We start from the raw sequence: 17,420 nt of genomic DNA on the forward strand, positions 1-17,420 counted from the left end.
TATAGGCTCAAATTGGATTCGCTCAGACAGAAAGGAAGCCATCTTGGAACTTCCTTTCGTGGCAGATCTCATCACAGAGTATCGTCAACGTAACCGAATTTCAGATCTGGTAGAAGGATAAAAGCCATTTTTTTCATTGTGTAGAAGTCCCCTGGATATGTCAACAATGAATCCCGAATAGTAAGTACACGTGTCGCCTTTAGATGGGAATAATTTCCCAGCTTGAAAGGAATAAGTTGCCGTATTTAATATTATTTCTGTGGCGATGCGTCAGTTTCCGAGACCTATTGCCGGCCTCTGTGTATGATTTTGTTCGATATGCTCCGTATGTGTATTCTCTCCCGTCAATAGGTTTATTGAAATGTAGCGGGAACTCGGCCTCTTGGCCAAATGAACTACTCTGTATAAAAATGGTATGATGTTTGTCAAGAATTGGGAAGAGAAAAGCCATGTAGGAAATGAATGACCTAGTGACGAAATGGGCAGAGGCCATTCTAGTTGTGTGTGCGCACTGTGTGTAAAGAGGGCGATTCCCTCAACCGGCATTTCGTGACAGTTGGGACTGTCTTTATACTGTAACGAATGTCGAAATTAAGAAAACAATTTAACTGGTATTTGCGAAGAAAGGATAGCTATCTTTTGGTACGACAATCGTCTTCATTAAATTTCTGATAACGTTTAAATTTGTTTATGTAATTTGCAAATGAAAGTCATGGCATCGATGATGCATGGTGGCTCAATATCATGTGATCGCCTTTAGAAGAGGTGGAGCCCGTGACGTATTTCTTTATCAAAGTCCGCTATAGTTTTGGCTTCATTTTTGTCAGATTTCTACATCTTTTACTTGTTAAGCCGTACTTATATTTTGTAGACATACAATTTAAAAAATAGTTCCCTTGAGATAGGGGAAAATAAGAGAAGTTTAACGCCGATAGTGTTATTTTGTGTCAACCAGGAAGTGCTAAATTGTAGGTGCTGTGTCATGCCAGTACCAAGACTAAGAGGGGTAAACATGAACAATTTGCTTGTCTCAGTTCTCAATATCTGTGTAAAATATACAATTAATATTAATTTTCACACATTCCTTTGGTTATTTTAGACATGTGGAATGATAAGTTGTCTTCTAGATATTATATCAATATGTATAGATTGTTATATCAATTTAGAATCGTACATTTACAGAAGTTTTTTGAGAATTGTGAGTTTAGGGAACTTCACTTCCGTTCACATTATGGAGAAAAGTATGACAAAGATTCTGACATCAAGATAGACAATATATCTCTTTGTGAATATTTGTTTGGACTGTTTGTCAAAATACAACTGGCATGGCACAGTCAATCCTTACCTGATATATTGTTATGGCATGTATGCAAGGCTAATGACCCCCACTCCATTGTCTGTATCATACCAAAGGCAACATCTGAGTTTGAGAGCAATTGTCTGTGTCATGTCACAAGTTTTCCATATCTTTCACTATGAATTCTTGAAGAAATTACTGGTAAAACTCTGACAAGTGTGAAATATTTTATTTGAAAGATTTGTTACTGGTGGGAGCTAGCAAGGGCTCCCAGAGGAACACAATTATTGTTAGTCATACACAGGTCACAAGGTGTACTGTAAAACCATAAAATATGACATCTGTGTAGACTTTTTAGAGATTTGATGGAAATTATTGACTGATCTCTGTACATTTCAGGTTAGGGCTATTCTACAGATGTATCGTACATTGTAACAGCCCCAGTGGTGAATAGTATGTTGATAATCATTCATTTCATAATACTCAGTCATACATGATACACGATTAGCCATAGGGCACAGTAAAATCAGTGAAGTGGAGGAGAAGAAAATAAACCAGCAATCTCAAATATTATCTTCATACTGCCAAAGGAATTGTGCGTGAATTATAGTAACTTGTCATGATGAGTCAGAGATTGATATCGATGCATACCTTAATGTCTAAGATATTTCCAATGCAGGATGAAGATGAGAATCTAATTACATCCATAGTGATCTGTATTTTAGACTGAAAAATTCGTCATACTCCTCCAGAAAAAATGTAATCACTCGTTTAGCTTGTGGTTACCAGGAGCACCATCAAGGACATATCTTTCAGTCTATCTGTATTGTGGATTTAGGAATTTAGGATATATTTTTATGACTACATATAGTTACAGCATCCCAGAATTGATGATGTAAGTATGTTCGGATAGTAGTAAATAGAGTTACCTTTTGGAATCCAGTTTTGAAGGTACTATGTAGCTTTTGTCTGAATCTCACAGAGGTTTGTGTAGCATGAAAGATGAGATATACTAGTATTCTACTTTTAGTTGAAACACCATCTTGGCTGCATGCATTTGATAGAAAGACTTTAATACTTTGTCAATATCAGTATTAGTGCCATGTTTATGCTAAGGATAGTGAGTCAGTAAAATCTGAGTTACCAAACTAGTGTATCCATTGTGTTCCCAAACATAATTATGGGGAAATGTATTAGAAACTAGGCTTGGTTTACCTGATTCAGCTACTGGGCTCCAAGTACAAGCACTGTGTGTTGTAGTAGATTGTGATTATAAAAAGAACCATGTGTTCATATCCTGGATGTGATGTGGAGGCGGCCATGTTGACATGCATATTTCTATTCTCAAAACCATGCTCAAGTAGATTGCAACACTACAGCATATTTATTACCTCCTTGTTATCACTTACATAGACTGGTTGATCTGGAACTATATCTGCATACAAAGAAGGAAATTTGACATGCTGTACATGTATCAGATCATTTTCCTTCTTTAATTGATAAATTATTGCAGTAATGAATGAGAACTTATTAACTTATTCTGCCAAGCCTTGTGAAGCTGACACACATACAAATGATACATATTATAATCCTATTGTTCTTTTTCATTCATATGGTTCACTAGTATAGTTAGATATGAATATGCAAAAAGTTGATATGTAAATAGCATCCTGATGTGTGGTAAACACTTGACAAGGGAATGGGGAGGGGAGCGAAGTCAGAATTTGAATACAGGTTAATTTACAATAATTGATTTGACTGATAAATTTACCACAACAGTTTGGAAATAGTTGGCAATGGCGAATGCCTTGTTTAATAAAATACATACAATACATGGGAAATATGTGGGCAAGGTTTCAGATATGGAATAGCAGTATGTCACTTTGCTTGAAGATAATGTTTTGTACTATTGATGTATAATTTCAAAATCTAATCTTTCCCTTGATATGTATTTTTTTGTATAAATAGTATCCAATATTAGTAATTCAACATTGAGGCTATTAATGGAATTCAGTGTGTTTATCATGGTGCCTTATCTCCACAGTGGCAGTATTTATCAGTGTGGCGATATTAGGCTCATTGACTTTTATAAATATGATGTATGATTATAACAACAAAAAGCTGTGCATCCACAGGGAAATAAGTCTTCAACTAGTAAATATACTAGAATTCAACATTTGGGCTATTTATAAATCAAGATGTTTATCATGGTGCCTCATCTCTAGTACTGTAGTATTTGTCTACGTGACAATATTAGGCTCATAAATGTGATGTAGGATTATAACAGCAAAAAGCATTACATCCACAAGGAAGTGACTCAGTTTTCAACGACTAGTACATGTAGTAGATAGGTGAATTTTGTGACAATTTTATGTTGTCTATAATCATTAATGACATTGAGCGTAGTAACCCAAATATTTTCATATGTGAAATTTGTCTTAGGTTAGATACTTCCAACAAAAGCATGACTGTGTGAAAAGCACCACCTAGTAAAACTTGCTGTTCCAGTTGTCATCATTCTTTGCTAAAGCTTCCAGTGATTATTCCCCAAAAGCTTTTTTTTATGTCAATGTATAACACATACAAGACTTTTTATGCACTTTGTATGTTTTGGCTGTGTATTTTATCTCATGTTGTATTTCAGCACTATCTTAACATTGTGTATTTTATTTCTTTTTTAGTGACTACCTGTTTAAACTTTTACTGATTGGTGACTCTGGTGTAGGAAAATCATGTTTGTTGCTACGATTTGCAGTGAGTATGCGCTTAGATTTTTTGGTCATAAAAGTTTATTTTTACTTATACAATTGTAATTAGATATTGGGTTTTTAAAGGCAAGACACATGCACAGTTCTTCTAAGATATGCTGCGTACCAAACAATACAAAAAGGGGAAATGTCATTTTGCTCACTCAGATGCTTGCATGAATGAAGCATGTGCAGTCACTGAGTGGATTTAAGAGAAATGTGCAATAAGGTATTTCCCCTCCACTCTCTATGATTACATGACTTGCATGACAAATGTGCTGTAGACTTTCGACTTGTATTCTTCAACGTCGTCAAAAAAGTATCACAGACTCATATACCTTTTGATAAAGTGTTCAATCATTAGTTTCATTTTCAAATTTACTCTGAAAACACTATAGTTGGCCATCATATAGTGCGAAGTTCAACCAGGATGACTGTATACAAACTTCCAACGTGTCGAAAATGACATCAAAAACTCTCGCGAGTTTTTGAAGTCCTCTACAGTAAAGTAGAGTAAGTTTCGCATATCACAAGATTTCGGACAGGTGCGATAACATATACACGTGTACGCAAACTTTTAATGATTTTTAAGTGTACTCATCTCAGGACATTTAGTTTGAAAAGTAGCTTTCCTGACAAAAACTAATTGTTAATTGTTATGCAAATCACATGAATAAATTTTGCAAATGTACCTCACTGTTTTCAAAACAATCCCTGGAGAACACTGAAAAAGATAAGGAAACAATAACATGAGCACATCACAATTTCCATAGCCCAGAAGTATTCATAACGAAAATACAGAATTGTGTGTACAGCATTTGCACCGCCTTTATCATAGCCTTTCATGTAATGTTAGCACTGATTTGATTTCATATTTATAAATACTGTGTATTATTGCAAATTAGTCATTTTGGAATGACTAACCATGTTACCATGGACTCATAACTAAACATGAAGCCAGTCCAATCTCATGAAACTGTCTCACTGGAATGAAAATAGTACTCTATACTAAAAAATATATATATAGTATAAAGCAAATTCTTGAGTCATGAATGTATATTGTGAGGTTTTATTCTTTACTCAGTTTTGTTTTTTGTCCATTTACAGGATGATACATATACAGAAAGTTACATCAGTACAATTGGTGTTGATTTTGTAAGTATTATTATTATTATTTCAAATTGTGTGTATGTAGTGCATTCAATCAAGTTTGAAATACCTCTAGCTTTATATCGATTACACAATCAAAGAATAAGAGTATCAATGACAGAAATGTGACCTTATTTGTAATGTAAAAAAGCAGAATTGTTAACCTGCTGAGGCTGCTGCATATGGTGTAACATATGCAGGGTAGTACAGAAGAGGAAAATTGATAGGAGTTTGAATGTGTTGTGCAGTGTGTTGTGACTTATGAAAAATTATTTTGTAACAACAATGTATTTCATGTAATGTGGAATTCTGAACTTGCCTTTGTTTTCATTGGACAATAGAAGCATTTATTTTCGTCCATTTCTTATGTAACAGACAACAGTCTATTTCCATGTGAGTTACTTTTGCATACATAGTTCTACCTAAACCAACATACCTGTTACATGCAGAAACATGGCTGAAAACATGAATTGTTTATGCTGGTACATACATCCACAGAAACAAGACATGGTGATGTTCTCTTTTGATCTGTGTTTGTAATTTCAGAACCATGCAAACTGATATTGAAATTTCTGTACTGTATTATTTAAAGACAGGTAGCTTTCTTCTGTGTGTTGGACCATTGCCAATGTACCTACAGAAAATGTGTGTTAGCTCACTGTGTTCTCTCTGTTTACATGTGTGTTGGAAACTAGACAAAACAGATGAGTGATTATAGTAGCCTTACAGAATGTTCTAGGTTGTATTCACAAAGTGAAATACCATGTTGATGACAATGATCAATTATGCTGACATACCATATTTTAAAACAGAAACATGCTTTTTTGTCTTTTGTATTTATTTTCAGAAAATCAGAACAATAGAATTAGATGGAAAAACAATAAAACTTCAGATAGTAAGTATTGCATACACTTTGCCCAGACGTATCCTGAATACGTACGCTGCATGAATGAATACATTATCTGCCATATGATCTGCCACATTTATACTGTTATTATATTCACTTGGCAGAGTGGACACATTGTATGAATAGTGTACAAAAATAGAACTCTCTTCACTCATAGTCCTAATATAGATTCACTAAACAACTAGTTGTACAAGGATTTGAGTATTTCAGTATGAAAAAAAGTCTGATTTTTCTAGCTACAATTTCATCAGAGATGTGAATTTGGTACAGTTATCACACATTTGGGAAATGCAGACACATATTTTTATATTCTTTGATTGTTTTGAAAGCTAAAGACAATTTGAATATTTTTTGATGACTATATATAGCAAGTTGGATGAAAGACTTCCGTCAAAAGGAGGCTTTGAAAGCTGTCAATGATTGATGCATATCTCACTGCATGTACTAATAGTGCTTGTGATAAAGAGTCCAATACATCTGAAGTAATCAGCTCGGCATGATATTTGATTCTGCTGTTGCGAAAATAATCTAGATGTGTAAGTGAGCTAAATCACTGTTTTATCTTAGTAGCTAAAATCAATGTCTTTTTTTCGTGTAGTGGGACACGGCAGGTCAAGAAAGGTTTCGTACTATCACATCTAGTTATTACAGGGGTGCACATGGTATAATTGTTGTTTATGACGTTACAGACCAGGTAAGCAAGCTAATTCTGTTCAAGTGATATTGAACAGTTATTTCTACCACCCAACACTAAAGTGAAGTACCGTATATTATTATATATGTCATATTTAAAAAATGTTGGAACCTAATCAAAAGTCAATAGAGAATAAGTCATGTTGAGGAAATGAGACTACTGTAGGTACCTATATTTACTTTATAATGTACAGTGACATCATAGTTATGATGGCCATCCAGTCATGTGTACAGGATAACGTTTTGTATGAATAGCAGTAAAAAAAAAATTATAGAAAGCAGTTTAGGTTTCTACACCTGTAAGTAGCAGTTACATTTTAACTGTTGCAGACATTCTAAATATCCATATTGAACTTAAATGTCAAAGTCAAGTCATTCGGTAGGTTAAATGTCAAAGTCAAGTCACTCAGTATTTATCACAGACACAGTGATACAGTATGGATCACTATGGTGGATTTCTTCTTGTACTATGTTAAGTGACAATAACACATTATTGTCCTTGACTGCGACATTTTACAGCGAAATGCCATCTTTGAATCAATGTCTTGCATCTTGTGAAAGATATTTAGCACATAAATCTGATTACAGTGTCTGTCAGTGCACAGTAGTATCTTTAATTTTATTTCATGACTGACCAACAAAAGTAAATCCTATCAAGGTGACTTATGATTTGAGAGACTGCAGTGTCTTCAACAAAGATTAGTTTTATCAACATTGGTCATGTTACAGGCATAGTCACAAGATTTTGAAAAACATGAAATTGCAATACTGATATGGCATTGTTTACTTGTTCTACAGGAATCATTTCACAATGTTAAACAGTGGTTACAAGAAATAGATCGTTATGCTTGTGAAAATGTGAATAAACTACTTGTGGGGAACAAGTGTGATTTGACCACAAAGAAAGTAGTTGATTACACAACGGCAAAGGTAAGTCATGTCTCAACTTCCTTGCATGTAACGCATCTAAGCAATGACAAGTGCTGCCGCATTTCCTAAATATAGACTTTTGAACAATGAAAGTGCAGATATCTATTTTGTTGCCTCTGTACATATTGTGAGACGTGTAAATATAAAGTTTCTGATCAGTGATTTATGTCACGTGTTCCAAAATGAGTAAAGTGTATGTATAATGCAGTCATAAATAATATGATATACAGGAAATTTGTCGATACAGACAGCAAATATTATATTGTGCTGTGTTAGTTATCTTCTGTACCCATGGTTTACCTTTAGCTGCTGATCTGTTGACTTCATTATCTCATAGTAGGTTTATCATAGTGTCACTGTGTGTGTATAGATGAATATACCACAAATAATGGGATGAATATGATGAAAGCAACAGATGTGGTCACCAATATGCAGATAGCATATGTGTTGCATATATCATTGAAACCACAACTCTGCTGTATATTTTCATGTAGTTCACATAACTAGAGATCACTCTGTGGTAGATGTAGATGTCTTGAGATTTCTGTTTTAAAAATTGTATCTGATGGGTTTCTTTATAGAGTAAACACTTGTATTTAGTAGCAGAAGTATACACACAGACTGGGGTCTTCAGGCCTAGAGTAGTAGGTTCTACTAAATGCTAAATGACTTCTAGAATACAACAAAAGCTTGTAAACTTATAAACAGGTTGTTTCTGCATGTTGTAAATATTTACACAGCTCTTGTTATATCCTGGAAGGTCATCAGAAACTTGTGTTATCAGTATATACATTATTAATGGTGACGTGTCAATTCACAGAGGGTCTGGTAGATGGACAATTCACATAGGGTTTGATAAGTGCAATGGCATGCAATCATATTTGAAAGAATGAACAGCAAAAATGTATTTTGTTTCTTTTGTAGAATAGGTAATAATGAGGACATGAGCATGATTTTTTGTTTGTTTTTCTGTACAAATTTTTGGATTGGTGTTTGAAGAATTGTTCTTCCTTAGGAAATTCTCAAAACTTGCTAAAACTCAAACAATTTTCTTTCACAACAGGAGTATGCAGACCAATTGGAAGTTCCATTCCTTGAAACTAGTGCTAAGAATGCGACAAATGTTGAACAGGCTTTCATGACAATGGCAGCAGAAATTAAGAATCGTATGGGACCAGGTAGCATGCCACAAGACGGAAAACAAAATGTCAAAATCCAAGGATCAAGCACTCCTGTAAAACAGGGAGGGGGAGGTTGTTGTTAAATTGACTTCAGAATGGACTGTACAGCTATTACAATGTTTAAATATCTCACAAAGCCTGGTTTATACAATTTGCGTTTCCGAATGGGATATTGTGATTCTATATAATTTGGGGAATATCAGTTGCTGGGATGTTGAGAGAAAACAAACCACAAAAGAATTAAATTACAATATTTGGCAGTATCTAGCTGAAAATAGCTTGTAGTATGTATCCAATAGAGAGTCAAATTGTACAGCTCTCAGTATGTAGACGATACTTAACCAGCAAAGATGGTGTCCTGTGAAGATAATTTATAAAGTTACTGACAGAAAAATGCAGTATTCAATGTTTTTATTCGGGGAAGAGGGTTATCCACTCGTAGTGTAGTCTCATACAAGCTCTCTGTCCATATCAAAGTAGAAAACGTCCCAGTGTTTAATTTATGTAATAAAATTTAAAAAGCTTTGAATATTGTATCAGACAGCTTTTGAAGTATATCGTTAAAATAAATCATGTCATTTGTTCGCATGCATTTATTTCTATTAGATGAAAATACTGAGAAATGTACACATTGTAAGATGTCTCACATGCAGTTTTACTCTTAAATTTTTGGCACAGATGGAGTCATATCAGATGTCCCAGTGAACCCTCCTCAATAGCTTAGCTCTGGTGACATTCTACACCATGTACGTTACCCAACAGACACCAGTGACCCTCAAAGTACATGTACAGCATTTGATATCAATAGTCAGTTCAACGTAGTTCTGGGATATGCTGTAAATGGGCATTAGGTGTTGTTGGTGGGGGGTTATTTGTAGGACTTAGTTGTGTAATATAAATGCATCCAATTTGTAATATTTGGGAATCTTACCAGAGCACAGGTTATTGTAAGTGTTCAGCAATGTTACTTGTAGTAATAGTAGAATTTCAGTGTTTTTACTCTTTTCACCATGTCAGCAATGGTCGTCGAGGAAATAGTAAAACCCTTTTCTCCAAGATAATTTACAAGCAGTCAGACTATGAAACTAAGAAGACTTCTTTGATCTGGAAAGCTATACATGTGCATTGGTATATTTCTTTCTTTGAAAAGACATTTTCTGTATTCTTGTTTAACAGTTATTACGGCATTTTTAGTTCATTTGGTATTGACTTTTGGGTTAAAGGGGTTGACAGTAATTTGCAAATTCAAAAAATGCATGCCAATATACAAGATAAGACAGACAAAACAATCAGTTTCCTCATACTGTTGTATCGTATCTAGCGTATTTAATTGGTCTCTGCTTAGAAGTAGTCAATAACTAATGTATATGTAGTTAGTAATCACTTTTGTGTTGAAATTATAAAGTATGTATGTAGTATATAGCCCCAATAATGTGCTTCCGTACCTTGATATTGTTGTTGATATTGTACCGAGATATAAAAGTAAGAGTAGTGCAGCCTTGGTGGGTGTCTTTAAAAGATTGAATATTTCTATGCAGAGACAAAAAAACACCAATCAACAAATGTAACGTATCACAACCTGGAAGTAGCATACATGAACTGTATTTTTAGTTGTGGCCAGAAATGCCCAGTTCTGTTTAATTTTGCTGTAACCATTTATTAAAAATATAATTATATAATGTTAAGTGTCATACGTTGGATTCTTTGTTGTTTCTCTGAGTGATCTGTGCAAATGCTGGTCTGGTCTTAACTACGACTAACTAATGTTCAGCACTAGCCAGGCATGATGAAGTCAGTGTCTGTGTGTGTGTGTGTGTGTGAACGATTTAAACTAAAAATATCACTGTCCGGTTGCCTTGGGATATACTGAAGATGACTAGTTGGGGAATTCTTCTATCAAAGTGATTCTGCCATAAAAAGTTCAGGCGAGATTATTGGGCTGAAATTCAGTGGGCATGTTTATAGGGGTTTGGTTATTTCAAGACATGGTGACCCAATGACATTTTTTCGTCTATACTACCGAACAGATCAGTTCAATATATGCTTGAATGGAATGTTCCTAAGGATGTGTAGATGAGCATTGTTAACAGCATGATTACATTGTTGATATGCAAAAATGTGTCACTATTTTAGGGAACAAATCTTGCAAAATTGCAGGTCAGATGGGTCTAAAATTGGGTGTGGATGTGTCTAATGGATGTAAGATCGTAGACATGATTCATTTATTGTTGATGTGTAAATTATGTCTAATGTTAAGAATCTTGCAAAAATGTCTCATCGATTGAATGACGAGAAAACTAGGAATTGACATATTGTGATTAATTGAGTGAAAATAATGTCATTGTCCAGTCAGGAATAGATCAGAGACCACGTAGTCTTACTTTAAAGTGTATACGATAACTTAGTTAGAATTTCGCTGACGATATCATTTTAAATTAATTATCACCAATGATTTCATCGTTTACTTTCATCCAATCGGATAGACGATATATGACATCATTGTTTAATAATAGAAATGTACACACTTTCTTAAAGTAAGAGTTTGGATAATAAAGGCCAGATGAGAAAAGGATACCAGATCGTTTCTCGGCGAACCATAAACCTTTGTGTGATCCGGTGCAAGAGTAACCTTGTATGTGATGTGTAGTTAGCCGAACATTCACTACAACATGTACATTAGGTGTGATACAACAAACGTTGACACAATTTATGAGATACAAACACGAACTTGGTCTATGTTTCAAACACAAGTTCTCTTCTTCCACTTCTTGATTGAGAAACAGACATGTTCCAAACAAACCACTTGTCCTTCTTCAGTGTCTAACTGGATCTGACAGAATGATCCAAATTTGATCCATAATGAACATACATAGTATTATTGGACTATGTTGTTTCACATTGTTGTTTAAGTAGAAAATGTGATAAAGTTGTTTTGTTAATTAAACAACCCAAAATACCATTTCTCTTCCATATTGCCACTAGCATATTGCTGGCAATTGTTCATGTTATACTGTTAACATTGTAATATGTTGAGGGACATACTTTGATTCTTTCGAGAAAACGTTGAGTTTAGTTCATCCATGGAGGTAGAAGGACAGTGCTGCTACCTCCATGTTTTCCAAATTTCACTGATTTTTTCTGTTCTCGTGCTACATGCGCGTTTCTTTGTTGCGTTGTCAGACACGACAACTCTTACATTTATAGCATTTGTATCGTAAAATAAATTCTTGAATACTGTCAGGCGCAACAAAAATCTTAGAAATAAGTAGGACTCACGATTATGTTTAACACAAGCATTTAACACCCACCTGTTCTTTCCCCAATATGGTAATGAATAACGTCATCAAGAATATTCATGAATGGTGACGATGTGCAAGAAGTGCATGCTGCATGTTTGGTACATGTAAGCTTTTCAAACAGTGTAAACGGTACCATTTCAGTCAATTTTAGACTTTTAGCAAGCTCAATATGACGTTCACTACTGATACTGCTTGGACACATCGACGGTGTGTTGAAAAACTGACAAGAATGCTATACGTAGTATTACTTGTGTCGGTTCTTGGAACTTGTTCGTTGGGGTCAACTTCAGCACGGGTAAGTTTAATGTTCTTGCCATTCACATTGGACAATCGGTCGATTAAGTGATGGCTCTCAAGTGGATTTCATTTGGTAAGACTGAAGATAAGTGTCAAGACTCCTTCTGTGTTAAATACCGAAGTAAGTAAGAGAACTGAGAATGTTGAGTTCTTATGCTACAATTCGCTGGTATCCCCAACCAAATTCCTCAAATCAAGCAAAACCTGAAAAGGAAAGCTACTCGGTGTTAGTTAGGATCGGTCAAGGTACGATGCATGTACGTAGCTCAAATCTTTAGTTATACCCGCTAATATTACGTTGACTGTTAACAAGGATGAGAAAAATTTAAAGTTTATAGGGAAAATCTATGACAAAGATTGGACAACCGTTTGTACCCCTTTCTCATAATGTTGCTCTCAATCGTATAGTATGTCGTGATAATATTGATTGCCCTGCTACATTAACTAACCCTAAACTTACACGGGTTGGTGAATTTTCGATTATTCCTCTCCAAGTTGATTCTTGTAATGAAACTTACATCCGGGTACCACGGAATTTACTGTCTAGTATTAATTAAGAGTTAGGAGATACAGACGGTCATCAGATATTGATATTGTTAGGAACTGTATTACCTACGTACCCTGTATTACGTTACTGAATGACCGATCTATTTCAAATACCTCGTATAACATCCTAGGTTGGAATCATATTGTTGTTCTTCATGGTGTACACAGACATATTTTTTAAATTAATACCCAACCACACGAAAAGAGTTTTTGTCACATCTTATGTTTTAATTTCAAAGTTCATTTTTATTTTGTATTCAACTATGCTGGATTCGGCCCACAGAGATTTATTGGGGCCACTGTTCTTTTTAGATTGCTTAAATTTTTTATGTATTCGCCAATTAGTATTTGATTCTTAAATTTGGCTCTTCATGCCGAACTGTAAAACCAGTCGATCGCTGTAACACTGTAACAGCTGTAAGGGTTGAGGTGGGCAAGGGGTGTTAATAACTTAATACAGTATGGGTACAGTTTACAGTTTGGCTAGTCTCGAGAAAAGAAAAACGGGTAGATGTATGAAGAGAATTTCAAAAATGAAGAAGAAAAACGTGTTTACTGACGAAAGCTGTAATAATTATTATAGCGTTGTTTTTTGCTCTTCCGGACTGTGCTCTCAAAGTGCAATCACCCGGAACAATAAAAAAGCCAGAAACAAAAAGAAAACGGTACAACTATTGCAGCTAAATATGACGTCATCCACTACAGGTGCTCCTTTCCATTTGTGGGACTTTGATGAGATAAAAATTCAATTGATGTCAGGTGACATGTCGGTTAATGAGTAAAAAAAAACCACCAGCTATATTTATGAATTTATATTTTCATGATTTAATTTTCCCAGTTGTGTTTTTCTATTTTGGAAATTCAATTTAATATCCGATATTTCATACATCTTTTTCTCAGGATGAAATATACAGCGACACGGAATTAATATTAAAGAAGCAAATATCGAAGCCGATATTACAAGGTAAGAAGTTACATATATAGATGTTTGCAACGTTTCCTATCACATGATCAGTATAGTACATGGATGAACATTTTAGAAGAACTGTTAAATTAAAGAAAGTCAGACAAGTCTGAGAAAGAATGTTCTCAATTTGGCCTATACATTATATACCCAAACTTCATTGACATTCACCCCAGTGGATAATGTGAAGGACTCGGATCCGGAATATGTTGGGTAAAAAGTATTTTCGGATCTGCTTTGTCATCAAATGCACAATTTTGGTCATATGAAAAGTCCATGAGACCTTTTGGTGTGCCCGTAGTTGGAAAGTTTGAATATGTGTTGGCTTGGGGGTGGGGGTGGGTGTGTTATTAAATGTTTCTCATTTAGGGGTAATATTAAAAAGTTTGTATTTGATTTATCATATTTGTTGCCACTCGCAATTTATACAAGAACATGTATAATCTATTGAAAGAGATATTACGGTAAATCAGGTACTTCCATTCTGGCGACAGGGTACCCAGGCTTAATTTGTCACACTTACAATAAATACCTCTATTATTGTAATATCCGTTGCAAAGAAATGTTTTCTTAATCTTTGATTGAAGTACTGTGCTTTTCGTTAATGTCTGTTCACACATTTGTTTTGTTGACCTGTTTGTTGTAAAATAACCAATCAAGTCATTGATTTTCGTGTTCTGGTTTTCACACACAGTTACACGAATAAGAAAATAGTGCGTAAATGTGATCCACACAGTGACTTCACTAAAGAAAATTACACCCATTATTACAGTACCTTATAACAACATTCAAACATGACACTTATTGAGCGGTATATCTAAACACGTACGCGTGGCATAGGATAGTTAAATCTACTGTAGGAGTTAATTTGAATGTGGCCGTTGAGTGGGCATAGGGTGTTTCGCAATTGTCAAAACTCAGTTGGTTAATCCTGTTAAAGGTTGTGTAGTTGCATAGCGTTACAGAAACCAATTCACTTAAGGGTTAAATACGCCCCCCCCCCAAAAAAAAAAAGGTAACTCACCCTCTCCTAGTGTTAAAAGTAATATACGATTGTTTCTATCCATTGGTTCATTTCATGATGACCACGTTCTGACCACTGTGACCTAGTTTGCATATTTTCTTTACTAATTATAAACCGTTGTTGTATTTTAATTTCTACATAATTAGATTCACATATGGATCAACCGAAAGCAGTCGAAATGGTGAACGAGGAAATTAAAACTCACATAAATGGAAATGAACACATGAGAGACAAAAGGAATAGTTTTGAATGTGGCGGTAGACTGACAGCTGATAGTGGATATATATCATCACCAAATTTTCCCTCTCTATATCCCGAAGACGTGACGTGTAGCTGGGAAATCATTAGCTGTGAGGAGTGTTCCATTCAACTCAAATTTATATCGATTGACCTACCGTTTCCGAAAATTGGGAGAGTTTGTAGTCGTCGCAATGATCATCTTCGGATTTTTGGCTATTGGAAAGGGTCTCCTGTCAGTGCCCATACAATTTGTGGACATACCCGACCTCGCAACATAGAACTGAAAACTCGGAGAATTGATGTAGAATTCACAAGTTTCAAAAGAGGTATCGATGAGTTTAGTGGTTTCAAGTTGAGTTATATCATCTTGAAAGACAATGAAGATTCACAAACGGCAGCACTTACACCATTTCCAACAACTACAAAATTACCAGATATACAAATCGAAGAAGACTCTCAAGTAATTGATCGAGAACATATTTCAAAACGTTGGATGCAAACTGAAGATACAGTCAACACTCCATCAGTACTCGTGATGACAGTAACACTGTTCGAACACCCACCGCGTAAGTCTATGGATACAAACGCACGGCAAACTTTCTTAGAGATGGCTGGAGATTCTTCTGATTCTACGCAAACGAAAACCACTGAGACAGATAGTAAAACGGCATTACAGACAAAAAACGAAATATTATCAACTGTCAGGCAGAGAACCTCATCACCTGAGCAGGTTATCACATCTTCCAGGCAATATATTACATCACCTGGACAATATATCACATCTCCTGAGAAGGATATCACATCATCTGGACAGGATAGGACGTCTACAACACCAAACAATAAATTTGATGATGTACACAGCAGCTTTGTATTGACGTCGGTGGAAAATGCAGAAGGTAGCAAGAACCAAACCACCACCTCGCTATTGCAAGACATGTTTACCACAGGATACGAAAACAAAATACCCAGCAGCATCCCCGTGTCTTCTGTGGGCACTCCATCCAAATCTATTACAACAAAAACATTTGGTATACCAGATGATATCAAAATGATGGTTCCCACTACTCCAATGCCAGATAGGAGTAAAGCTGATGATACTTATTATCAAGAAGTTTCAACACAGAAAGAACATACATTTTCTTCAGTCGAAACACCAAATACATCTCTAAAGCTGACTCACACATTCTTAACCATTCCGTCAGAAATTGATGAATTCACCAAAGCAGACCCAGTCAGTTTAACACCAAATGGACATGAAGAAAACACAAAGTTAACGTTAACATCAACAATATCACCAGTACCTTTTGGAGACTATCAATCAACAAATTCAAAAATTGACCCAGTGCTACCATCCCAAACAAGTATGTTTGTTCAAACAGACAACACTCGTTTTGAGGTACCAAGCAAAGGAACTGATTATTATAATAACATGAAAACACCCAACACTGTTGTCATAGACCTTGGTGATTACGCTACCACTCCCGAACATCCTATAGATCCATTTGTGCACAAATCTAACAAAACCGGGGCAACAACTTCATCAGATCAGAAACCTACAGATACTACATCATTTTCAACACAGCCAAATTTAAAGTCGTCAATAGAGGCGTCTCTGGTTGAAGAAGTCTCAAAGATGACATCGAGCAGTAAATACACCACAGATAAGGTGATCAATCCCAATGGACGTCCTTCATCTCCAGTTCCATCAACAGAACAAATGACCACTTCAACTTTGACAGACTCTTCTGATATTAACCAATCTGTCACTTCAAATCCAACTGGTGAGTTTCCTCTTACAATGACAAAATCTATGTCCGTTCCTATTGACAATGTTAGGCCAACTATACAGAATACCATTGAAGTCACCAAGAAAAGCAACAAATATTCTACCTCAATGCTCAGCAATCCCCAAAAATATACTACTACACAAACTTCAGCAACAACGTTATTCAATAATGCTTATAAGAAAACATCGTCGCATACTATGACAAATACAATGGAACCCACTCAAGCTCAAATCCAAACTCCAAAGAACACAAAGTCATGGGAAAAGTCTAAACACCAAGACACAAGCCCACTGATTGAAGATAAAGAGACAACTACAACATCAACAATTATTACACAGGACGCAGTTGACATGGCAGAA

At 35.3% G+C, this 17,420-nt stretch overlaps 1 protein-coding gene across 1 annotated transcript; it reads left to right on the plus strand.

The window, feature by feature from the left end:
• On the plus strand, positions 1-10,584 carry LOC144443446 (ras-related protein Rab-1A). Its single transcript, XM_078132927.1, has 7 exons — positions 1-180; positions 3,979-4,051; positions 5,152-5,199; positions 6,041-6,088; positions 6,699-6,794; positions 7,592-7,723; positions 8,787-10,584. The coding sequence occupies exons 1-7, from the start codon at positions 158-160 to the stop codon at positions 8,985-8,987; spliced, it is 621 nt and encodes a 206-aa protein (XP_077989053.1). The 5' UTR covers positions 1-157; the 3' UTR covers positions 8,988-10,584.
• Positions 10,585-17,420: the final 6,836 nt, after the last annotated feature.

This window comes from Glandiceps talaboti, chromosome 2 (genome assembly GCF_964340395.1).
Source record: "Glandiceps talaboti chromosome 2, keGlaTala1.1, whole genome shotgun sequence".
Classification (NCBI taxonomy): domain Eukaryota; kingdom Metazoa; phylum Hemichordata; class Enteropneusta; family Spengelidae; genus Glandiceps; species Glandiceps talaboti.

Bases quoted from the DNA above. Each gene is read 5' to 3' on its own strand.
- LOC144443446 (XM_078132927.1), top strand. From the start codon at position 158: ATGTCAACAATGAATCCCGAATA. The intron at 4,052-5,151 runs GTGAGTATGCGC...GTCCATTTACAG, and splicing joins GTTTGTTGCTACGATTTGCA to GATGATACATATACAGAAAG. The intron at 7,724-8,786 runs GTAAGTCATGTC...CTTTCACAACAG, and splicing joins TTGATTACACAACGGCAAAG to GAGTATGCAGACCAATTGGA.